This window comes from Puma concolor, chromosome C2, assembly GCF_028749965.1.
Source record: "Puma concolor isolate L17-30 chromosome C2, mPumCon1.1.hap2, whole genome shotgun sequence".
In the NCBI taxonomy this organism is placed as follows: Eukaryota; Metazoa; Chordata; class Mammalia; order Carnivora; family Felidae; genus Puma; species Puma concolor.
The window spans coordinates 141,484,897-141,511,280 of NC_141675.1; the positions used below are offsets into that span (position 1 = coordinate 141,484,897).

The following is a 26,384-nucleotide window of genomic DNA, read 5'->3' on the forward strand; positions in this document are numbered from 1 at the left end:
GACTTAACACAAACAAAACACCCTGTCATTAACTGAACTCCAAGATCCTGGGTTATATGGCAAAATCCATTAGTAAATCTGCATAACAGCTACATTTTTCTTCATAATGTAGCATGAAGCTTTCAGTGCATTTCCTTTGAAAGGGACTTTAATATTTTATTCCTTAAAATGTAAAAGTACCCAATAGATGAATGCATGTCACAGTCATAGACTGATGGCAAGAAAGGTGAATGTAAAAAAGAGTTAATTAAATTCTTAAAAACGTAAAATTTTTCCCTTGCATTTATTTAATGGAGGGCGGTCCAATCAAGCCTCCTTCGTGAACCCTCTGGCTCTTCTGAACAACAGTCTTTTTTATGGGGTAAGGGCATATCCAGCATTTAATGTACCAACTCAAGCGCATTTCAGAATTGCTCACGCTTTCTAAAATATTCATTTCATGTTCAAATCCGTGGCATTAATAACTTAATATCAAGTTCCAAATGAGTTCCTGGTAGGACTTAATTTCCCATGGTTCCTGTAACCTTGAGGACTCCAAAGCTCTAACGATTTCTCTAGAGAAGACTCTGGTTATGGGGGAAGAATGAAAGAAGTAGAGGCATTATGGGCAGCCCAGAGCCTGTGTCGGCAGCGTACGCACGCTCTCATTGTAGCCCTTTATGTCAGAAGCGGTTTCTATGCAGGATAACACTTACTCCAGATACACCACGAATTCATGAGCAAGAGAAAATAGAGGCGGGACTTTCACTTCACCTCCCATCCCCTGCAAACCTCTTAGGTTTAGAGTGGAAGGAAGCCCGCGTTCCAGTCCTCTAATAGAATTTATATTTATTTAGAGTCCTCCTTATGTGAACAAACAGGTCATGTCTCCCTTGCTTGTGCCTTCCCATACATTCAACTGCTGTCTTTGATGGTGAGATACCGAAATCTGCCCAGTAATGATGAGATCAGTTAAGACAAGCCTTTACTGGGAGTGGCTCCGTCGGTTACGCATCAGACTCTTGATTTTAGCTCATGTCACGATCTCACAATTGGTGAGTTTGAGCCCCACATCAGGCTCTGTGCTGACGGTGCAGAGCCTGCTTGGGATTCTCGCTCTCCTTCTCTCTCTGCCCTTCCTCCGCGTGCATGCGCTCTCTCTTTCTCTCTCTCAAACATTAAAAAAAAAAAAAGTAAGACTTTTTCATTTCATGGGCTAGAATGTTTGAGAAAATTTATTTCTTACTATTAGAAAATAAAAGGGCAAATAATTTTGGAAATGGGATACAGAAACACTGCTTTTAGACAGCCGAGTTATCTCACCAGTGAGTGTGTTGAACATACATTGTTTTCTCAGAGGACAACGGATTCTCATCTTTTACCTGAAAGAATATGAGTCACATTTTCCCTGACTGGGATGGTGGGCAGAATCACCTTCACTTTTTAAATTGTTCAGTTTTATAAATTAGAATTCTGAGTATGTTTGACTTTGGTGCCTTGTTGGTTTCATCAGTTAAATGTCCAGGTGAAAAGACTCTACTGGAGGGTCAAAGGACCTCCTTATACTTTAAACCAGAAATGTCACATGTTTACAAGGAAGCAAAAAGTATGGTCTAAATAAAATGGAGCTTGGGGGTGCAAAGAACTAAGGTGGTGTCAGTTCTGGTCTTGGTTATGATAAGGCTTTAGAAAACTATTTTATTTGCATCTTGTTTTCCTTATTTGTGAAATGAGGAGGTTTGATTTAATGATGATTAGAGTTCTTTATAATTTAGTATTTTGTTTTCAAATGCAAAAAAAATGGACCATACTTAGATGATAAAATTATTTTGTATGGCATTGAGAATATGTTTTCGTCTAAACTGCCTTTTTCACAGTTCATATTGGTTAGAACACAGAGCTTGTTCTGAAAAGAAGCAAGAAATAGCTTTGTATATGTGAAGTCGATTATATATTATGCCTAAAGTCTCTGTTTGATGCAGTAGTTATTAGGAAGTTGCTGGAAGTTTTGAAGGTTAAAGCAATATACGAAAAAAAAATGGCATTTAAGGTAAACAATAATTTTGAGCCTTATATATAGGATAGACTTAGAAGGAAAGAGGTGACCATAGCCCAAGCATGAGGTGATGGGGTACAGGATTAAGGTAGCACCTGTCAACGCTGTTTAGGAAGAGTTAAATCCAGAAGGCTTGGAAATTAGAAGTTGGTAAGATTTAGAGGCTGATTAAATAGAGGGAGACATCAAAGGAATCAAAACAGTAATTTCAATTTGTAAATTTGAAGAACCAGCAAAACCATAGTATTTAAACCAAGAAGGAATGATTATTTTGTATATATCAGGAGGCAACAAAATATGCAACTAAAAATGCCTCTATAGAGCATTGGAAAGAGGATGAAAGTGTAAATCATCTGTACCTATCCCCTGTACTTAAGTGGCAAACAAAGACAGAAAGTTCAATTCACTCAGGGAGAAGACATTCTCTGGGAGAATACATGGAGGCTGATGAGTAGGGCCAAAGGACTGAACTCCTGAGAACACGCTCCGTTAAAGAATATAAAAGAGCAGAGACAATGAAGAAAAAGTGCCCCCGGGAAATAATAATAGACAGCCAACAGCACCAGCATCGTGGAAGTCATGGAAGCGGGGAGGAATTTTGCCAAGTCGGTTGTTATCTGGAGGCCAGAAAGAAGGAAGGGAGATCAGAGTGAAGTCTTGGCTAACCTGAAGGATTAAAAAAGAAGAATTAGCATTTGAATGGAATTACGATTGACAAAACACTTCACAGGAATTACATTACTTGATTTTCCTGTTAATGTTCCTGCTGGCTATCCTAGAACTATTTTTTATCAAGTCTTCATAAATGAGAAGCAGAGGCTCAGAATATTTTTACGGACACACAGAGGCAGAACTTGAAGAAATTGGAACTGCTGACTCCAGATCCCTTGTTTTTCCATGTGGGGGATGAGGATACTGGAAAGTCTAAGGAAAGGTAAAGGATTGAGGAGATTTTGAAGGCGCTCTTTGAAGGCGCCATTGAAGGCGCTCTTTTCTGGTGTTCACTTTGGCACTATAAAGTCCCAAGGACAAAAGAGGGGGGCCCTCTCCCATGTACAGATTTAGACTCAGCATACAGTATCCTGCAGGGGCACTGCAAAAATGGCTGATGTTTTTTGTCATAATAAGAAAATAATTCGAAGGGCGCCTAGGTGGCTCAGTCAGTTGAGCATCTGACTTCTGCTCAGGTCAGGATCTCACAGATCGTGAGTTCGAGCCCCGCGTGGGGCTCTGTGCTGACAGCTCAGAGCCTGGAGCCTGCTTCGGATTCTGTGTCTCCCTCTCTCTCTGCCCCTAACCCACTCGCATTCTGTTTCTGTCTCTCTCAAAAATAAAGAAAAACATTAAAAAAAATTTTTAAAAAGAAAAGAAAAGAATTTGAGTCCTCCATTTAGGCCATGGTTAATGGCTTCAATATCATAATATGTTATTAAAATGCTTTCTCACATTTAGTATATTTGTAGCCTAGTTGTCTCTTAACATATACAAATGCCTTCTGCATTCTCAACTCAAATTGAATTAAAAGCGATATTCACCTGAAGGGTAAGCCATAAGCCTGTAATACATATTTCATGATCTGAAAAATATTGTTTACCTAAATGGGAAAAAATACTCAAACATGGGATCATTCAATATCGTTGAGGGATTTATTATCAAATTTAGTCACACTACGGCAACACAGATCATTTACAAGGGAAATAGAAAAAGTCCCCATAATTTTCTGGCTTGCTTTCTAAAAGTTGATATCAAAAGAAAAACATTAATGTTGTCATAAGCAAAAATAAATATTTTCATATATCACGCCCTTCCTAAATTTCTTATATGTATTACCTTTTAAATTACCATGTGCTACCTGATGATAGGAAACAAGGATTTTTTTTTTCCCTTTATTTTGAAATGAAGAATAACTCTTTTAGCTAATTTCTGTGGTACCATTTTGTAATTTCTTCTGGCTTTTACTACTTCCCAACTTTAGTTTCCATGGGAGCAGGATCAGTCAGAAAATATGTGGGACTCTTTCAGAATGTTGAGTCCAGGATTCCTAATTAGGCTTCAGGCACTTGCAGCTTAATTAACATGAGTCTCTGTGTTACATCTTCGAAGGTAAAGAAAAGTGGGTTATGATCGCACGATGTGTTTGCTTTTCAAAGATTTTTATTAAAGATTTGGGGCAGAGAGCTCTAAAAATCATTTAAGGGCGTGGGAGTGCATGCCTAAAAAAAAAGGAAAGAAATATCTTTAGGCTTACTATTCTTGACAGATAAGAAGACTTAAGAGACATCAATTATCTCAGTTAAATCATCAAAATTGGTTAAATGTGTCTTAGCTAAAAATGCTATCCTTTGAAACCAGCATATTGTGAGTAGGAAGAATTATATTGGGCTTAGATTTGGCAGTGAGTGATTAAAACTCAAGAGGTGGGATAGAAAATAACAGCATTAAAAAGCCACCAAACTGTACCCAAAAGGCCTCAGTAAATCCCGTGTCCTCTCCAAAACCTCCTTCGTAGTTTTCCTGTGCGAACAAGTACCACCAGTGGAACACGGGAAATCGCAGGCCCTTAAAAAATTAACTTTATAAGCCACGTTCCCTCAGCTCAGTGGAGAATACTCAGTTTGTAATGCAAAGCTTCCAAGTTTCTGTTAGCTGAAAGTGTGTCCAAGGAATTCAATGGGGGAGCTACCAACAGGAGGGGCCTCACTGCCCCAGGGAGTGTTGTGGGGGTTCTGGGGGACCTATTTGTCACAAGAGTGGCTGGGGGCTATACATCTGCTGGGCAGGGACCAGAGCTGATAAATCTCTGTGTGCCAGACAATGTGGTAAAATAAAGAATTTCCTTGTGTGCCTCCCCCTGCAGGGACTCTCTCCCAAGTCTCACTGAATGTCTCTATAAGTGAGGACTTTATGACCATCTGAGCCTATAACTAACACTAATTTAGCTGTAAACAAAATTGTTTTTTGCACAACCTTCTTACATAACTAAATATGCATGCTTCTATTCCGGTGTCCACAGTAAGCCTTTTCTTCATTTTCCTGTACCATTTGGAATGGCTTCTGTTTTTTTTTCTCCTAAATCCAATGTAACATTATAAGTACAGGCTGATATCTGAATTCTTCATCATTGTGTCGTTCTAGTGTATTTGTGTACAAACATTTATCAGTTGAAATATGTATTATTTTACTATGAATTTTCTTTTTATTTCTCTTTGACATTAAAAGAACATTATATTTAGTTTTCCAAATTTGATGTATGCATATATGTGTGTGTGTATATAACTATATATATATAGTTATATATATAGTTATATATATATAACTATATTTATATAGTTATATACATATATATACATATATAACTATATATATATATATAACTATATATATATAGTTATATATATATAACTATATATATACACACACATAATATATATATATGAACATATAAAATGTTATGTTACCCATAAATTGTTTCAGGATAGTGAAGGGCATCAAAAATTTATTAGAAAAAGAGCTTCTGGTAGTGCTGAAAACCAACCAATTAAAATAAATGGATGCAAATTACATGTATTTCATTACTACAGTAAATTCTTCAGTTTGTGGCAGTTGAAGACAGGAAATTTATTATATATTCTATTTTTAGCTTTTCCCTTTCTAAGGTTCATTCTTAGCTGATGTGAGAAAAAAAATTAAATGGGAGAAAAATGTTAAAATGACTCTGCAGAATGCACTGAAGAATACCTATGTGTACAAGCACACACATTTCACTAAAATGTTTGTCATTTTTTCCTTTTATATGTAGTCATGGTGAGGGTAGTTTAGATTTCTGCAGTGTGAAAATTGCTTGTAGATTTTTGTGCAAAGAGGCTATAAACCTTTAATATTATCAAAGAATTGTTAAAATATAACTAAAGCCTAATACTATATTTTAAATCAACTAATATTTGTGGGTCTAGTATTCCAGGTGGTATGCTAAATTACAAAGATATGTTGTTTATACTGTGTGTGTATATATATATATATATATATACACATATATATGTATATATATACATATATATGTATATATATACACATTTTTTTTTTAAGATTTTATTTTTAAGTAATCTACACACCTAGGGTGGGGCTCAAACCCCAAACCCCAAGATCAAGAGTCACACGCTCCACCAACTGAGCCAGCCAGGTGCCCCTATACTATATTTAAAATATATTTTATGCTATTTATAAATATAGTTATACTATATATAAAATAGAGTAAAAAAAAAAAGTGTGTACATCTCATTTGAAGACAAGACACGTTCAGTTTTGTTTACAACAGACATTTAATTTATCTCTTATTGTATGATGTAGATACAAAGTATGTATGATGTAGGTACAAACATGTCAACAGTTCCTAACATCATCATGTTCCTAACACTATTCAATGGAAGAAACTGATATGTAAAAGAGAGTTTGTAATAAAAAAGTAATAAAGGCTTATAAAAAGTGCTGTGTCAGTTAGAGGGAGGGCTGACTATGCACTGAAGGATCGAAGGGGCTGGGGAAGGCTTTACCTTTCATGACATTTGAGTGGGACATTGAGTTATCCACAGAAGTTCACCATTTGTCAGAGGAGCATTGGAGGGAGGGGACTCCAGGAAGAGAGGATGGACATTGCAAACGTGGTGTTCAAGGAGTGTGGGAGCCCTATGGGAGATGGGGGGACTTGAACATGGGGTTTGTTGGGGGGGGGGGTCAGCGATTGAGGGGGAGGCTGGAAAGACAAGCCAGTTCTGAAAGGCTATTTAAGGGAATTTGGCATTGACCCTGAAGTCAAGGGGAAGCTGCTGAAGGAAGCTACATAGGATCAGATTGTATTTTAAGAAGCTACCTCATGGGGCGCCTGGGTGGCTCAGTTGGTTAAGCATCTCACTTCGGTTCAGGCCATGATCTCACAGTTCCTGAGGTTCATGAGTTCGAGCCCTGTATTGGGCTCTGTGCTGACAGCTCAGAGCCTGGAGCCTGCTTTGGATTCTGTGTCTCCCTCTCTCTCTCTGCCCCTCCCCCATATTCTTTGTAAACAATAAATAAACAAAATTCTTTGTAACAAAAAAAAGAAGAAGAAACTACCTCATGCAGGAGGGAGGCAGATGAATTACAAACTTGTGCACATTCATTACTCATCCTTAGTAATTTCCCTCCTGAACCAAAGAGCCCTCCCTCCTGTTGAAAGCTAGTTTCTTTTGCTCATGAGAGTCTCCTTGGGTCCTTTGTTCCCTCCTCCCTCATATACCTTCACCTTATTTTCATTGCCAGCTCTCTCATCACGGGTTACACACATGTTCAGGTCTCTACAATTTCAGTGGGGAAAAATACTCACCATGATTCTGTAATAAAGTTCTGGAATCGGTGATCTCTATTGGTCTCTGTTTTTTTACTGACTGTTCAGCCCACTGCAGACTTCCTTTCTCATGCCATTGAACTTGCAATCACTGTATTGCCAACGATTTACTAGTCTCTAAATTCACAGCTTATTTTCAGTCAAAACCTTACTTGACCCTCTGGAACATCCAACATTGTTGACTCTCCCTCCTTGAAAGTCTGCCCATCCCTGACTTCCATGACATCATTCTGCCCTAGTTTTTCTTGTTTCTATGATTCTCTTCTCTTTTATAGGAGTTTTTCTTGGGCTTTTTTCTCTCTTATTCTACTCCAGTGTTCATGCTCTAAATTACGCTTCCTCTTGGAGAGTCACAATGCTGCTTAGCATAAAGACTCTAATATCTCCCACAATGAAGAATTTTAATTTTTTTAAGATTTTATTTTTGGGGTGCCTGGGTGGCTCGGTGGGTTGAATATCCAACTCTTGATCTTAGCTCAGGTCTTGATCTCAGGATTGTGATTTCAAGCCCCATGTTGGGGCTCCACCAAGTGTGGAACCTACTTAAAAAAAATCTAATAAAAGATTTTATTTTTAAGTAATCTCTGCACCCAACATGGGGCTCGAACTCACCAAGATCAACATCAAGATCAAGATCGAGATCAAGAATCGCATGTTTTACTGACTGAGCCAGCCAAGTACCCCCCTGTTTAACTCATTAATGGAATTTTCTCAAACTTTCATGACCATGGAAACTTCATCCTTCTCTAAAATGCTAAAAGTCAGTGGCCAGTGTGAGGGAGAGGAGACAGGAAAGGGGCGTCAGAGAAGAGAACCAAGAGAGAATGGTGTCACAAAAGCCATCCACTATGACAAATTATAAATGCTATTTAACTTTCTCTAAGTGGATGGGGAAGGAAAGTTCCATGGGTAGTCAAGATGTTACCTACAGCTCTGACAGGAGAACTTGCTAGAGGTGGTGAGACTTAGGAGAGGCCTTGAAGATTGGAGAGAATTTTAATGGAGAGGAGGCTGAGCTTCCACTCCTGTGCCCACCTCCTCTCCAAGTGAAGGCTGTGTGAAAAAATAAGGAAGACTACTCATTGTCCTTGAGGATATAGACATGGCTCAGAGCAGGGTGTTTGTTCTAGGTCACTCTTCTTGGAACATTAATGACTATGGAACATTTTAAAATATTACGGTACATTGCTGAACCTCCGAAAAGAACTGCTAAGATACAAAGCACACTTGTATTAAAGTAGACACCCCAAATTAATATATTACTGTAATTCATTATGATTCTGGTATTAGAGTTCTTCAGAGAAACAGAACCAAGAGGATGTGTATATAAATAAAAAGATTTATTTTGAGGACTTGACTTGTGCGATTAAGGAGGCCAACAAGTCTAAAATCTGCAGAGTGGCCAGCAGGCTGGAGACTTAGGAAGAGCCAACGCTGGAAGAGCCACTTGAAAGAGCCAAGTCCAGGGGCTGTCTGCCGGCTGTCCTCTTGCTCAGGGGAGGTCAGTCCAACTCATTGGATGAAGCCCACCACATTATGAAGTGCAAGCTGCTTTACTCGAAGACTGTCCATTGAAGTGTTAATTTCATCCTTCACAGAAACATCTAGAATAATCTCTGACCACATGTCTGGACATTCTGGCCCACCCAAATTAACACAAAATTAACCATCACAATGTTATTTTAAATTATATATCAAAAGTTTTAAAGCAAATAATTTTACTTTAAAAAATAAAACTTCTCAGGGCACCCAGGTCTGTTAAGTGTCCAACTTCAGCTCAGGTCATGATCTTGTAGTTCATGAGTTTGAGCCCCACGTCAGGCTCTGTGCTGACAGATCAGAGCCTGGAACCAGTGGATTCTCTGTGTGTGTGTGTGTGTGTGTGTGTGTGTGTGTGTGTGTGTGTGTGTGTCTCTGCCCCTCCCCTGCTCACGTGGTCTCTTGCTCTCCCAAAAATAAATAAACATTTTTTAAAAAATTAAAAAACTGGGGCGCCTGGGTGGCGCAGTCAGTTAAGCGTCCGACTTCAGCCAGGTCACGATCTCGCGGTCCGTGAGTTCGAGCCCCGCGTCAGGCTCTGGGCCGATGGCTCGGAGCCTGGAGCCTGTTTCCGATTCTGTGTCTCCCTCTCTCTCTGCCCCTCCCCCGTTCATGCTCTGTCTCTCTCTGTCCCAAAAATAAATAAAAAACGTTGAAAAAAAATTAAAAAAAAAATTAAAAAACTAAAACTTTTCATCTTGTGTTATTAAAATTAGAATTTTTTTTTACTAAATTATACATTTTTAAGACATATTTCTAAAAACAAGAATGGTGATTTGTGCCTTTTAAAATCACATTTTAGGTAACTATTCCTACATACTACCTACTATATACTACTACCATTACAGCATTATTTTTTGCTGCAGCATAATGTGAAAATTATTCCATTGTGATAAAGTGTTTTTAATTTCACAATTAGCTGCTTCAAAATCTTTCACAGATCAGGGGCGCCTGGGTGGCGCAGTCGGTTAAGCGTCTGACTTCAGCCAGGTCACGATCTTGCGGTCCGTGAGTTCGAGCCCCGCGTCAGGCTCTGGGCTGATGGTTCAGAGCCTGGAGCCTGTTTCCGATTCTGTGTCTCCCTCTCTCTCTGCCCCTCCCCCGTTCATGCTCTGTCTCTCTCTCTCCCAAAAATAAATAAACGTTGAAAAAAAAATTTAAAAAAAACAAAAACAAACAAAAAAAAAACCAAAATCTTTCACAGATCAATCTTGTGCAGCACATCTCTTAATTAAAAAAATTAAGCATAGCTCTTTATATTCCATTTTCATTCCCCCCATAAATTAACTTTGTTTCCATTCATTTGGCAAATATTTACTTAGTGTTTATTACATATCAAACACTGCTTGACCCTTGGGATACAGGTAGGAAAATAAAGGTCCCTGCCTTCAGTGCCTCAGTACATTATATAGTATGTTAGAAGGTGATAGGTACGATGGGAAAAAGAAACATCAAAGCAGGATAAAGGAAATCAGGAAGTTCGGAAGGAAAAAGCCAGATAAAGGTGGGGTTGCAATATTGAATAGGATGCCCAGAGTAGCCTTCATTAAGGAGGTGTCCTTTGAACACAGTCGACATCTGAAGGAAGAGCCTTTGGGGCAGAGGGAGCAGCCTAAACCTGGCCTGTTTTGAGGATGAACCGGGAGGCCAGAGGGAGGGAAGAATTGAGGAGAGGAGGTTGAAAGGAAGTGAGACCAGACTGTGTAGGGTTTCCAGGCCAGTGTAAGGGCTTCTAACTTTAGTCTGGGGAAAATGGAGAACTGGTCCAAGGTTTTGAGCAAGACTTAGCGTTTTAACAGATCACTCTAGTGGATGTGCTGACATTAGATCTGAGAGGGCCAGGATAGAGTAGAAGACCAGTCAGGAGTCTATTGCAGTGGTCCAGGCCGAGAGTATGGTGCTCAGAGCAGGTGGCAGGAGTGGCGGTAGTAAGAAATAGTTCTGGATGCATGTTGAAGGTAGAGCTAATAGGGTTTGCTGGTGAATTGGACATGGGCTATAGCGACGGGACTCATTAAGGACAAGTGCAAACTTTTTGGCCAGAGCAATTGGAATAATAGAGTTGCCATCATCTGAGGTGAGGTAAGTGAGGTAGGTTTAGAGAGAAAGATGAGGTTTGGACATAGTGTCTGAAATGTCTGTTAAGCCTTCCAGTGGCAAAGATAAATAGGCATTTGAATCCGAGTCCAGAGTTCAGCAGAGATCCAGACTGGACACATATACTTGGGAATTGTTAGGATCTGGGGGTGTTTTGATGCCATGAGTCTGGATCACAGTATTAATGAAGAAGCGTAGAGAAGAGGAGAGGACCAAGAATAAGACTTGTGAGAAGGAAAAGCAGGGAAGCATGTTGTCCTGGATGCTAAGAGTAGAAGGTGTTACCAAGGTGAAGGGTGTGGTGACTTGTGTCAGTGAAAGTAGTTAGGGAAGGCTTCATCATCATAAGTCATGCGTCATGTTTTGCAGCCCAAAGAGGCTATAGCTGTTCCAAATAGGTCACAGCAAGCATAAAGAGGAGGTAGAATTTAAACACAGGACTTCCCACCACTCTGAGGAGCCACTGCAATGAGGACATCATGCTAATCATTTAAAAAGGAAGAAAAAATATAACCCTACCAATTCATTCACTGTTTTTGCAATCCATCCATGCAATCCGTGGAATCATTTGTAATGCACTGAACTCGCATCATCACATTGGATAAAAAGCAGTCAAGTGAGAGGGGCGAGCTAAGAAGCAAACGTGTGTAGAGCATCCACTGTGTGCCAGGAGGTGGGCTAAGCAATTACATACTTTATTTAATTTAATCTTATAACCAGTGAGGGAAGGCACCACTAGCTTCATTTTACGAAAATGGAAACAGGTTTACAAGGTTAAGGCTGTAGCTTGCCCAAGGCGGTGTGACCAGTAATTCACAGCACTGGGTTTCAAAGCCAGTTAGGTCTCATTTTATCTCTATTAGTTGTGATTTCCTGAAGACAAGGATTTATTCTGTCCTCATCTGTAATCAAGCCTTGGGCTGCCACCTTTAAACAGACAACGCTTTCCTCAGCCATCTGGGCTTGAATGTTGCTCTTTGTTTGATTTCAGATAATCAACAGTTTAGTCAAAAAGCCAAGCTGTTGAAAATGGCACTGGTGTATTTCGCTCTTTATCCCATTGGATGAGAAGTCAGTTCTGATAGCACCTCATCAAAAAATGAAGTGCTAAGATTGCCTCTACATTGAAACTATCTGGTTGATTCTGTCACAAATCCAGTCATCCCCACGCTACACAAGATATCAAACAACCATTTCACCTGAATATTGTTGTGGCAATTAGACTTCTACACCCTATTTGTGCACAGATACCTTTGTCCATTTTTAACTGCTTCATCTGAATAAGTTTCAAAAATAGGATCTTGAATGGTACCTGCTCATGTCCTGAGCAGCTCAGGACGCAGCTCTGATTTGAATGTCGACAGATTGTCTTAGTTCAGGCTGCAAGAGTGAAGACACCGTAGACCGGGTAGCTCAGAAACAAACCTCTATTTCTCGTGGTTCTGGAGGCTAGAAATTCCATGACCAAGGTGGTGGCAGATCCGGTGTCTGGTGAGAGCCTGCTTCCTGGTTAGACACTGCCACCTTCCTGTTGGGTCCTCACATGGCTGAGATGGGCATCTCTGGGGTCTCTCTCATAAGGGCACTATTCCCAGTTGTGAAGTCTTCGTCCTCATGACCTACTCATCCCCAAAGCCCCGCTTCCTGATCCCACCATATTGGGTGTTAGGATTTCAACGCACGAATTTTGGGAGTGAGGGGGGACGGACACAAACATTCAATCCATGACACAAACTTTCATTAAACCATTTCCTGGTTGACTGGTCTAGTTGACTGACCTTAAAAGGTATGTTTTGATGTTAGCTCACTGTTGGATGTGTAGAACCAGTTTCAAAATGAAAATAATGAGTGAGAGAACTGTCTTTACCTAAAAAAAACAAAAAAAAAGGGGTGGGGGGGATTATAGTCCCTGGATGTAAAGCACCTGAGAAATCAGGGTACTTAATTCTGAGGAGTCTTACCTAACAGTGGTAAAATATGACAGTTAAGCAATGCCAAACCATTGTTTCCATGTTCTGCATTTCAGAATAAATGGTTCTGGTTCCTTTGGCTTCCTGAAGACTAATGAAAGGAAACATGAAGCAACAATAAAAATTGGGAGGGTTTCCCTTAGTTTTCAAATCTCTTCTGCAAGTGTTTATGGTAATAGAATTTAATTAATAACATATGTATGCCCTGTAAGGGCTAAAGCTTTTATGAATCATCATCCAGCAGGAGAGATGAAAAATAAGATTCATGCAACCCCCATATTTTAAGAAATGAAAGTTGAGACAGAGGGAGAGGGCAGGGGTGCACTAAGTTGTTGACCATATAAAATCCTTAGTGCTTTAAAGGTTGAACTATCAGACAATGATTTCTGGAGATCGCTTTCTTTATTATAGGTAGTCAAGTCTAGGAAGCTAAGTAAACTCAATATGGAGAAGCCCATAATTCTGTGCAAAGATGGATTATTAGAGCCCTCGCTAAGAAAAATTGTACCAAGAAAAAAAAAAAAAAAAAAAAGAAAAATTGTACCAAGAAAAAAAAAATCTTGTCCTTGCAAGTTTTACAGAATGTACACCCACTGCTAGGCCTTCCCACCCAGGGCCTCGGAGGTGCTATTGTGAGGGAGGGCCCCAAAGCTTAAGCCTTGTTCAATTCACGTCTGGCCTCCCTTGATGCATTTATTCATTATTTGTAAATCTCCTAACTCAGAGAAAGACTTAAACATTAGCAGTGCTCTGTCTTCATTTAAGAAATGTATGGGAATGCAAGCTGGTGCAGCCACTCTGGAAAACAGTGTGGAGGTTGCTCAAAAAACTAAAAATAGGACTACCCTATGACCCAGCAATTGCACTACTAGGCATTTATCCACGGGAGGCAGGTGTCCTATTTCGAAGGGACACACGCACCCCCATGTTTATAGCAGCACTATCAACAATAGCCAAAGTATGGAGAGAGCCCAAATGTCCATCGATAGATGAATGGATAAAGAAGATGTGGTTTATATATACAATGGAGTATTACTCGGCAATCAAAAAGAATGAAATCTTGCCATTTGCAACTACGTGGATGGAACTTGAAGGTATTCTGCTAAGTGAAATTAGAGAAAGACAAAAATCATATGACTTCACTCTTACGAGGACTTTAAGAGACAAAACAGATGAACATAAGGGAAGGGAAAGAAAAATAATATAAAAACAGGGAGGGGGACAAAACAGAAGAGACTCATAAATATGGAGAACAAACTGAGGGTTCTGGAGGGGTTGTAGGAGGGGGGATGGGCTAAATGGCTAAAGGGCACTAAGGAATCTACTCCTGAAATCATTGTTGCACTATATGCTAACTAATTTGGATGTAAACTTTAAAAAATAAAAAATAAAATTAAATAAAAATTTAAAAAGAAATGTAAAGATAACTTTATTTGCAGGCTGTAAACTTGACAGATCAGAAATATTAGAGAATATTTTCGACATTCTGTGCTAATCCCTGTAAAACTTAATTTGTACTCACTACTGCATGATTGCGCTTTCAAAACATTGGATGCATCAAAGTGATTCCCCAAATTCATTCAGTAAAGCAGAGAAGTAAGACTCTGGAGGTCCAACGAGTTTAAAACAAGCATCTATGTAGGGTCAGGGTGGAAAGAGCTTAGTAGAGAATATGACGATCAGATATTGGTGGTGGTTCTGTACTTTGAATCGTGAAAAACCATATTGCAAGTTAGGAGTTAGTGACTACAATTTCAGATCAAAGGGCAATGAATAATGTTAAGTTAAAATGTCATCAAGCTCTCAAAGCTTGATGCACCATCTCTAATAAAAGGATGTGCCTGAGACGCAATCCAGACCACATGAGTCAATTAGTGAGGAGAGACACTCAGGTTTATTATTCTTTACCTCTCCCATTTTAATGTTCTTTGCCTTTACACCATGTGTCTATTTTGATATCTGGCATCTTTAGTAACAATTTATCTTACTCTTACAAAGATTTAGGCTTCCTGGCACCTTAATCTTAGGGAGAACCGGTCAGAACATAGAATGGTCGACACCCATACCTTCCATTGAGTATGTGATTCGTATTAACATCTCCATCTTTTTTTTTAATGTTTATTTATTTATTTTGAGAGAGGGAGAGATGCAGAGAGAGGGAATCCCAAGCAGGCTGTGATGTCAGTGTAGAGCCCCATGCGGGGCTCCATCCCACAAACCATGAGATCGTGACCTGAGCTGAAATCAGGAGTCGGATACTTCACTGACTGAGCCACCCAGGCACCCTGGCATTTCTTCATCTTACCTTGAGAGCCTACTGGAGTTCAGTTGACTGTTGTCGTCTATCTAAAGTCTACGGTTAGGGGCGCCTGGGTGGCTCAGTCGGTTGAGCACCTGACTTCAGCCCAGGTCATGATCTCGCCGTCTATGAGTTCAAGTCCTGTGTTGAGCTCTGTGCTGACAGCTCAGAGCCTGGAGCCTCCTTCGATTCTGTGTCTCCTTCTCTCTCTGCCCCCACCCCTCCGCTCCTCTGTCTCTCTCCCTCTCAAAAAAACATTAAAAAAATTTTTAAATCTATGGTTAATGCCATTGGTGAACATACTGTGTTTGACTGGGATTGTCACTTGGGGAATATTAAAGAAAGATCTCAGAATCCTAAAATGGTTTCTTTCATGTCCTAATGGGGAGTACCTAGGGAGAAATTCAGCCAGTTGATGGCTTTCCAATATCACAGGCCACCATTAAACATTGCAAGATGGGCTTGAAGAACCTTTTAAACATTTTTTGAGAATTTATTTTACTGTAAGAAGTTAATTTACTTCATCTCTATCTAATATACCCCCCCCCCCATTTTAATCATTCAGTGGTTTTGGTAACAGAATCCCCTGAAAGTTTCCCTAAATATACTAAAGCATATAATTTATATGAAAACAACTATATACTCAATTCTGAAGCACCAATCATTCTTTTTATACTCAAGTGATTAAAAAAACAGAAACGAGGAGAGGGCATAAAAGTTTAGTGCAGTATATAATAAATATACAAGGTTTATTCAAATTATTCATTCATCATAAATATTTGCCCGTTAACACTTGCTCTGTTAAAATGACAATTTGGGGGCGCCTGGGTGGCGCAGTCGGTTAAGCGTCCGACTTCAGCCAGGTCACGATCTCACGGTCCGTGAGTTCGAGCCCCGCGTCAGGCTCTGGGCTGATGGCTCGGAGCCTGGAGCCTGTTTCCGATTCTGTGTCTCCCTCTCTCTCTCTCTGCCCCTCCCCCATTCATGCTCTGTCTCTCTCTGTCCCAAAAATAAATAAAAAAAAAAAAAAAAAAAAAAAAAAAAACGTTGAAAAAAATAAAATGACAATTTGTTATATTTCAGAACAATATCTTTACAACCCTAAAGATTGAAAATGAATGTGGGGGTGCTGGCTGGCTCCGTCAGTTAAGCGTCTGACTCTTAATTTCACCTCAGATCATGATCTCACGGTTTGTGAGATGGAACACTGTGTCGGGCTCTGTGCTGACAACATGGAGCCTGCTTGAGATTCTCTCTCCCTCCCTCTCTCTGCCCCTCCCCTGCTCACACTCTCTCTCAAAATAAATAAACTTTAAAAAAAAAAAAAGGGAAGAAAATGGATGTGAAGCCATCTGCAGAGCTTCTCACAGAATCCAGTTTTATATGACTTTCTCACAATGCCTTGTGCTGATTTGAGAATGAGGAGGGGGAAGGGTCTGTGCAGCCACACTAACTAGAAGAAACTGCACATCTTTGCTTCTCTGCTTTCTAACATTGTGACCTTGAGCAAGGACCTCTCTCAATCGTCACATCTGTCAAATGAGGATATTAACACAGTGGAGTCGCATCTTATTTAGATGCTAGGTTCTTAAGGGGAAAATTTATTCATAGTCAAAATCACCCTTTAATTCTTTAGATCATCATTAACTCATCAGGACATCAGCCACGGGTAGGTCCAAAGTCACATCTTTTATTTTTCCTTATACTTTGGCATGATTTCCCTTTCTCTGCATATAGGATATCAAGGTCTCGTTAAAAGGAAGGGCCAGAACGTCCAGTTTGAGAGACTAGGACGCGTCTGTTTGTGTGTGTCTCTCTCTCCCTCCCCTTCCCTCTCCCCCTCTCCCTGATCCTCTCATCCTCTCCCCCCTTGCATGATAGTGAGATAGATAAGTATATTATCTAACTCCTAATTCCTACTTCATTGGGTTATTTCTACCTTATAAATACACTAATCCATAATAAATACTGGATGGTATTATTTTATCTATTACCACTAGCCCCATGCATCTTTTCAATATTCATTAGCACAATGATTGTATATTAGTGACTGTTAAAGCCACATTTTATTTTCATTTTTGAAAACTTATGAAATAACTAATATCCACAGTTTTTAGAACTTGCTTGGTACTCTCTGTAGTGTACTCTTAAAGCAAAAAAAACCTCTGTGACACATCAATTTTTCGTAACCATGTCCAATTAAAAGTGTTACTTTCTTTTTTCTTCAGTTTATTTATGTGTGCTTGAGAGAGAGAGAGAGAGAGAGAGAGAGAGAGAGGGAATGAGGGGAGGGAGAGAGAGAATCCCAAGCACGCTCCGTGCTTGGAGCCCACCTGAAGTTCAAACTCATGAACTGTGAGATCATGACCTGAGCCATGGAGGAGAGTTGGATGCTTAACCAACTGAGCCTCACAGGCACCCCCAAAGTGTGACTTTAAAAATACTTCTATAGTAAATTTTTAAATTGTGGCATGAATATAAATATTTATTCTTAATCATACTAGATTATTCTTAGTCACACAAGAGTATTTTAGATGAGCGATAGTGTAAGAAATTTTATTTTTAGAGTTGGGAGAAAAGAAACATAAAAGGTTTCATTTGGTTAGGGATTACTTGACTTGGAGTTGTTAACAATTATGGAAATAATTCTCTCTTAACCTCATTTTATGAACTTCTGCCAGTGATTTTGGAACACATCCAAAAACTATTAGAGATGTTTTGTAGCTAACTTTAAAACAATTGTTGACCTCAGCCAGCAGACCTACAGGACAATTTTTTGTTTCTTTTCTTTTAAACTCATTCTGGAAAAGTGAAGAAAAAATAAAAATCAGTTCAAGAAAACAGCCAACAGAGACTCTTCCTAAAATCTGTTAGTAAAATGTTGATATAAAACCCAACATTTGTTTTCATAAAGTTACCGGGTTCAAGTTAAACACCACCACCACCACCAACAAACAAAACACAACTGAATTCCAAGACCAAAAAGGCTTGAAACAAGACAGAAATCTTATAACAAATGATTTCTTTTAAGATTCACAGCTTTCTGTTTAAATAAGTTCATCATAGATGACCACACATTTTTTATATTTTTACTTAAATAAAAGCAAGCCTAGAAGTAAATAGAACCAGAGGAAGCAATGTAGCTAGAAGACATCACTTAAAATCGCAGAAATAAATATTCAGGTATCAAGAAGTAGCATCTATTTATTAATTTACTAAAACGAATCCCCTTTATAATTTGTTTGGCCTTCATAGTTTTTCCCATTCAGTCAATCCTCTCTTAGTATCTGGGACACTTTTTTTTTCCTATTCATATGTATACATATACAAGTTCTGAAGAAATTGATCACGTTTCTGAAGTTCACCGCTGCTACTTTTCCATAGGACTTTTCAAGCGATTTTTGCAAATTTAAGAAATCTTTCTCAAAGGATGTTTTAGCAAATAGGAAACTGGGATTTGAGAAGAGGGGAAAACAATTGAGCCCAGGGCTAAATCTTCCGATCTCAGATGAGACTAACATTTGCCTCAAATGAAAGCAGACCTAAGCCTGCTGAAGAAAATAAACTTTCTCAGTAGGCAGTGCAGTGTTTGAAAAGTTCAAAGATGTGATGATGTGGAGGGAACAAAGATTTTCTTTTTCTCTTTTGCCCAGATTTCTCCCTCAACTGGCTTCTAGGGAATAGAAATCTTCATTGTTTTGTCTAAAAAAGGTACTAAAATAGTTCAAAAATCACAAGAAATGCCTGTCACAATCAGAAATTCTCTGAGGGCACTAATTTACCCATTGCTAACGGAGAATAGAGGCTTTTTCAAAGTGAGCTTTGAAAGTGTCACAGAAAAATGGTTTGGAATCAGAATCACTGGAAAAACAGTCCGCGATCATGCAGCAGGAACGTATGAGATCCTGACTCTTTGAGCTTGGCCAGCTTCGGGTCTTCCCTCCCGATGATCTCTGGAGATCTGGATCCTCCCTTTGGGATCTACAAAACAAAGTTGGGGAAGGAGAGGAGAAACTGGAAAAGGAAGGCAAATAGGGGTGACGGTGGGGTTCAGAGGACTATGGCACATATTCTGGTATGTGACAGACATATATGGAAAAGGGAAAAGGGAGATACTTAAAAAGATTGCTTGGACCCCTTCATTTTTTTTTTTTTTTTATTACTATACAAGCAAAAGTGATATTATGAGATCATTCTTTGGTGACCTGAAGCCTCTCTAAGACTGAGCCACATAAGTCTGCTGTATATAAATATATTTACAACTGTGGGGGCACCTGGCTGGCTTAGTCGATGGAGTGTGTGACTTTTGATCTTGGGGTTGTGAGTTCAAGCCCTATGTTGGGTGTAGAGTTTACTTAAAAATAAAAATATTAAAAAAAAAATATATATATGTATACATATATATATTTGTGTATATATATATGTGTGTATGTATATATATATATATATATATATATATATATATATATATATATATATTTACAAATGCCAATAAAAAGGACCAGCTCAATTCTACATTCTTCTCATAGACACCACCTTTGCTGACTTGCCTAACAAAGATGTTTGCAATTTAGAGATATAGAACCTGAATAGTTATACAGTGTTATACAGGAGAGCTAGACATTTGAGGCCTGTAGGTTTCTGAGAGTTGTTTTTTTTTAATTTTTTATTTTATTTTATTTTTTTTCAACGTTTATTTATTTTGGGGACAGAGAGAGACAGCATGAACGGGGGAGGGGCAGAGAGAGAGGGAGACACAGAATCGGAAACAGGCTCCAGGCTGTGAGCCTTCAGCCCAGAGCCCGACGCGGGGCTCGAACTCACGGACCGTGAGATGGTGACCTGGCTGAAGTCGGACGCTTAACCGACTGTGCCACCCAGGCGCCCCGGTTTCTGAGAGTTTTAATTTCACAGTTATATTTGCTGTCCAGGCTTCTAAGAGAGAGAAAAAGAAAGAAAGTTATCCAAAATAGCATGTATTCCTTAGGAGTGATGAAACCCAACACAGGGAAGATTAATTTACATGCCAGTGTACATATGGATAAATCAAAGATGGCATGTTTTAGGAAACATTTTTTCTTCCTTCCCAGAAATGTAATAAATTATTTCATAGTTAAGAAATTCTAGGGGCGCCTGGATGTCTCAGTCAGTTAAGCGTCCAACTTCAGCTCATGATCTCACAGTTTGTGGGTTCCAGCCCCGCATCGGGCTCTGTGCTGACAGCTCGGAGCCTGGAGCCTGGTTCGGATTCTGTGCCTCCCTCTCTCTCTGCCCTCCCCAACTCATGCTCTGTCTCTCTCTCTCTCTCTCCCTATCTCTCTCTCTCTGTCTCAAAAATAAATATAAAAAAAAGTTTTGGGGTGCCTGGGTGGCTCAATCGGTTAGACGACTGCAGCCCAGGTCATGATCTTGTGGTTCGTGGGTTCGAGCGGCACGTCATGTTTTGTGCTGACAGCTCAGAGCCTGGAGCCTGCTTCAGATTCTGTCTCCCTCGCTCTCTGCCCTTCCCCCACCCGTGCGCGTGCGCTCTCTCTCTCTCTCTCTCTCTCTCTCTCTCTCTCAAATAAACATTAAAAAAAAGTTTTAATTCCTGGTTCTACTACTTTGTTGTTGAAGTCTTAATCATGCCTACCACACCAATGCCTACCACACCAAGTCGTTTTGAATGTTGAATTGTATCAAATAAAAAAAAAGTAAAAGCTCTTTTTAAAATGAAAATTTCTGTGTAGGTTTATGAAAGTGATGATACACCATCATCATCATCATCATCATCATCATATTATTATTATTATTATTAGATCACATTAGCCACCATAACTGGTCAGTCATTTCAATCCTATAGACCGACCAATCGTGGAAAAACATTGAAATGTTTGGGGAAAAAATAAAGATATTCTGCTTGCATTTTTCATCAAAATTGTGTATATAAAATTTATATGCAGTATATATTATATATATGTTTCATAGTACAAAATACGTTAAATGACCTATTTCTATATAATATAGGTATAATCAAGGGACAAGTTTGTAAAGCAACTTAAACCCTTAAACAATTAGCTTTTATCTTAAAGGGACACTATCTTAGGCAGTATATTGCATATTAAGCTAAATTAAGGGCAAAAACACCTGTTTAACAATCAGGGTTTGTTAAGAGATTGTGTTGTCTGTCATGGAGCCCTAATAGATTCATGGGTTTGGCTTTGTGAAAGAAAAGCAGAAAACCACAGTACAAAAATTTGGAAGAGACATCCACGGTTTGGCTTCATTTTTCTTATTTTGATACTTTAACACCTATGTGTTACGAATGTGTGAAGCAGTCATCAAACTTTAGGCCGTTTTTCCTTATTGTTCCATTCCATTCAGATAGTTGCAAGTGGCCTTTGGTGCTGTTTTAATTGTCTTATCTGTTTTAATCTTTCAGATCATAAGGCCTATGGATCGTCTGCCCCAAAAGGCCATCAAGTAGTCACAGCAATAGAGTATCAAGGTAGAGTAACTTACTGATTTTCACGGGCTGGGTTGTTTACCTCAAAAGTATGATGCGTATGATGTTATCTTTCTATTTGTTGGGACCCTTTGCCTTGCCTCATACTGATCCTTCCTTCCAACATGCCATTCTGTGCTATTTCCACTTGAGAATTCTTTCCCCACCTCCTCAATGGAAATTTTGGACATTTGATGAAAGACCTGATGTACAAAGAAGGCCTCTTATTGCGTAAATTATCTACAACAAAGCAAATCTAATTTGTGAAACTGGTAGATGGAGGTCTTGCAAAGTTTCCAGCTAGCTGGATATGGCAAATGGAAATTAACACTGCAAACCCCACTCTACTTAACGTATTTAAGATGACATTAATATAGCCTATTTTTTGTTATGATTTTGTCCTGTCAAGTATTTTTATCACAGGGAGTTGGTGTTTAATGGGTATAAAGTTTCACTTTTGCAAGATAAAAAGTTCTAGAGATTGGTTGCTTAACAATGTGAATGTACTTAACACTACTGAAAAATTAAAAATCATTAAGCTGGCAAAAAGTTAAAAGTTATTAAGATGGCAGAGGTTATGTGTATTTAACCACAATTAAAAAAAAAATTCAAAGCTCTATTAACCAAGAAAAACTTTTTAAGGGCTTTATAAGTTTACTTCAAATATTGACTACCTGCTACTTTTCTGAAGGCTCTTTTACCTAGAACACAATAATACTAGGCAAACAGAAGAATTACTATTTCCTAAGTGTGCTGCTTGTTTAGGCCCGAGATTGTAAACATTTAAGAAACAAGTTTCAAATGTGTCTGATCCCTCTTCTTCAGGCAAGTCTTAGGTTCCTGGAGTGTAGAGAGATAGGTTTGAAGGAAAGAGACAAAGATTGAAGAAGAGAACTGGGTGGGGAGGAACTAAGTAGATTAGTATTTAACTAGTACTTGCTCAGTGCCTGGCACATAGTGTTACCTAAGCTTGTGCAGTAAAAATGTGCTATCGTAACCACCAGCCTGCCATTCAAAAGTAACACATCACTTGATAACAAACCACTTAAATAACTATAGTTAACTGAGTTCTTTCAAAAGTCCTAATATCTTATATGATCAAGCTAACAAAACACTTCTTCTTTATCATGAATTAGTTTTAAGTGGAAAGAAGTGGGAAGAGCAAATTAATGATTGGGGGTAATTTAGGGCTTTGGAGGATAAACAGGGCTGGACGAGATGTCAAAAAGTTGACAAGAAAGGCCAAAAGAGGGATCACACAGTGAGAAGAGAAGATGGGCCAGGATTCTGTGAGGGACAAAGGAAGTGAACCGTCCTACTTTGTACTTTCCTGGAGGTTCTTACTGTTGGAACCAGCTGGGTACCATGAATATACGTCCCTGCCCCCGCTTCTGCCCAGGCCCTATGGCATGACATCTCAGTGAGGTCGCCAAAATTATATTCTTCAGTCTTACATTACTTTTCAACAAACGTATTGAGATGAGGGGCGCCTGGGTGGCTCAATCAGTTAGGCATCCAACTTTTGATCTCGGCTCAGGTCATGATCTCACAGTTCATGAGTTCAAGCCCTGTGTTGGGCTCTGCACTTACAGTGTGGAGCCTGCTTGGGATTCTCTCTCTCCCTTTCTCTCTGCCCCTTGCCTGCTCCCTTCCTCTCTCTCTCTCTCTCTCTCTCTCTCAAAATAAATAAACTTAAAATGTATTGAGGTGAAATTCACATTCGAATGAGTGATTCCGTAGCATTTAGTACATGCACAATGTTGTGTAACAACCACTTCTGTCTAGTTGCAAAAATTTCCATCGCTCCAAATAAAATCTTGTACTATTTACATTACTTTTTTTTTTTTAATTTTTTTTTTTCAACGTTTATTTATTTTTGGGACAGAGAGAGACAGAGCATGAACAGGGGAGGGGCAGAGAGAGGGAGACATAGAATCGGAAACAGGCTCCAGGCTCTGAGCCATCAGCCCAGAGCCTGACGCGGGGCTCAAACTCACGGACCGCGAGATCGTGACCTGGCTGAAGCCGGACGCGTAACCGACTGTGCCACCCAGGCGCCCTACATTACTTTTTAATGCGTGTTTTATTTTCAATATAAAAAATCCTTCTATGATGTATTGCAATCAAATGTTAGTCTTACTCCCAAGTAAGTATTTTCTATTGTTTTGTTTCCCCTTTGCTCCTTTTACTTAAGAATTGTACTTTGATTCGATTTCATATGTGCTCCAGTCATTCCAACCTAGCTCTCCTTAAAGGCAAAAAATAAATTTCTATCTTCATCCACATTTTAGTTGCAGGATATCTTACGCAGTAACTTAATTTCAGTTCAAGTCTAAAATATTTTGTAATTTATGTCTCTGTGTAGGTACTTTCCACCTCATTCATTTTTTGTTTCTTGTCTCTCCGATGTCAACAAATCATGAATTAATTCCTTCTTTTCGGTACTGCTGTTTTGTGTCACTTCCCATAGCGGTGCCAAGAACAGAGCAAGACTGAAGCAAGGGCAGCTTTGCTAGGCTTATAAATTATATAAGCAGCCTTTATGCAGAGTGTCCAATCCTGAGAGCTATAAATCAGTTTAATAGAACGCCTTTTTCTCACAGAAGTAATTTCTTCATAAGTCTTCAGAACTGCTTTGGTAGCATCGATTCTGTTTTTGCATTACATCAGATTCTGATGATTTTTTAACTTGAGCACAGAGAATAAAATCAAAAGATAAGTGGCAGTACAGAATCCTAGAAAAACTAAAACCCACAGTGCTTTCTATCGAGGTGATTCCTAAAAGTGGCTGTTTTGCTACATGAAAATAGTTATTGCTAATAGTTCTTCTAAACAAAGAAATCTCTTTCCTCGAATCAAGAGAGACATGTTTTTGGAAATGAAATAATCATCTTATTTAAAAACCATGGTACATTTGTATGCTTCAGTATGCCTTGCTTTGGGAAAATATGATTTATGTCTGTATCCTGTTTTTTGCTGTCTACAACTGAGATAACATTTTAGTTCAAATTCGAGTGATTTTTTTAGGTAAATTTGGGTTGTAGAAAGCGTGGGTTTCTATCACGTCAAGGCGTACTTCAACTACAATGACAAGAAGTTTTTCATGAGTGAAAGCAGTTATAACCATTGATGGGGCACCTGCTGTGTACCAACTATATAAGTATATTACCTCAAGCATATAAGTATATATATAAGTACATACCCAAGTGTATAAGTATATTACCTCATGTAATCTTCACAATAACTTCGTAAGATGAATACCATCATTTTTTTCCTTTATACAAATGCGAATATAACGTTCAAAAAGAGTTAAGTAATTTGTCCAACATCGCACACATTGTATATGGGAGAGCTCCAACTCCAAAGTCCGTGCCTTAAACTACTACATTAGGGTTTAGTAACCCTGAGGGCTACCTACAGAATTATTCTGATCATAAGTGCTGTATTTTAGCTGCAAAGAGAGAGGAGAGTCTGTGGTAGTTAGCTTCTCCATTCATTTGGTTCTTTATCCTCAGATGTTGACGCCATGGTTCCATTTGACTTACTGTTTCTCACAGTTCTGGAGGTCATGGTGTTGGCCCCTTCAGATCTAGGCACTGGCCATTGCCTTGCTTGGAATACTCCCAAAGAAACACGTGATGAATTCCAGTTTCGAATTCTAGGAAATTTGTGTTTAAATTCTAAAGAATTCTAATTTCTTTTTTTAAGTCTTTGGTCAAATGTCACTCTCTAATTGAGTTGAACTCTGACTACTCCATTTCTCTTTTTCTTTTTACTGCACCCCAACATTCCTGATCTACTCAATTTTATTTCCATAGCACTCAGTCTCTATTCTGATTTACTCTACTTTATTTCCATAGCGCCCATTGCCTCCTAATGTGGTATTTAATTCACTTTATGATATTTCTTACGTACCTGACTCCCCCTGCAAATTGCAAGACCCAAAAGAACAGGGATCTTTGTTTTGCTCACTGATATAGCTCAGGAACAAAGGTGGACACAACAGTAAGTACTCAATAGTTGGACCAATTGGAGAGAACATTCCTCCACATCTTACATGGTCATTGGAGTGAAGCTGGAGTGGTGTCACTGTATTTAGGCAATCCATTGGTTTCAGTTTTGAATATAATTTCTGCAGAGGTTTTCCATGGAGCAGCGAGGAGAGAAGTCAAATCTTGGTAAAAAGAGCTGTGTGTGTGTATGCGTGTGTGTCTAGTTAAAAGTATATGAAATCTATGAGCAGTGTGACTGAATACAAATTTATTCCTAAGATGTAGGCGTGTGGGCTAAAAATGAGTGTGGGTGTGTGTTTAATTGTTGGAAACTCAACAAAATACGGGAAGGAAACCTATCTAAAACTCAAGACTCCGGAAAGTCACCACCCATTCTCCTTAATCAACAGAACAGAACCGTGTTTCCTCAGACAAGTCCCTCAGCACACATTTGTCTTTGTGGCATAATTGTAAACATGCCTGTAAAACGATGTCTCTTCGTAATGTAAACCTGTTCTAAAAACTTCAGGCATTCTTGATGGCAAATTTTGTGGGCTTTTTTCCCCCCCTTGCCTTCCTTTTCTCTGTTCT

At 39.0% G+C, this 26,384-nt stretch overlaps 1 protein-coding gene across 3 annotated transcripts in view; it reads left to right on the top strand.

Annotated features, from left to right (window-relative positions):
• JAM2 (junctional adhesion molecule 2) overlaps positions 1-26,384 on the top strand; it is a 63,111-nt gene that overhangs the window by 13,610 nt on the left and 23,117 nt on the right. For all 3 annotated transcript variants that reach the window (XR_015240395.1, XM_086675777.1, XM_086675778.1), the window contains exon 2: positions 21,739-21,804. Coding sequence is in view for 2 of the 3 variants with exons in the window: in XM_086675777.1 (XP_086531903.1) it covers positions 21,739-21,804 (66 nt within the window). In the remaining variant the exon portion in view is untranslated. The remainder of the gene's footprint in view (positions 1-21,738; positions 21,805-26,384) is intronic.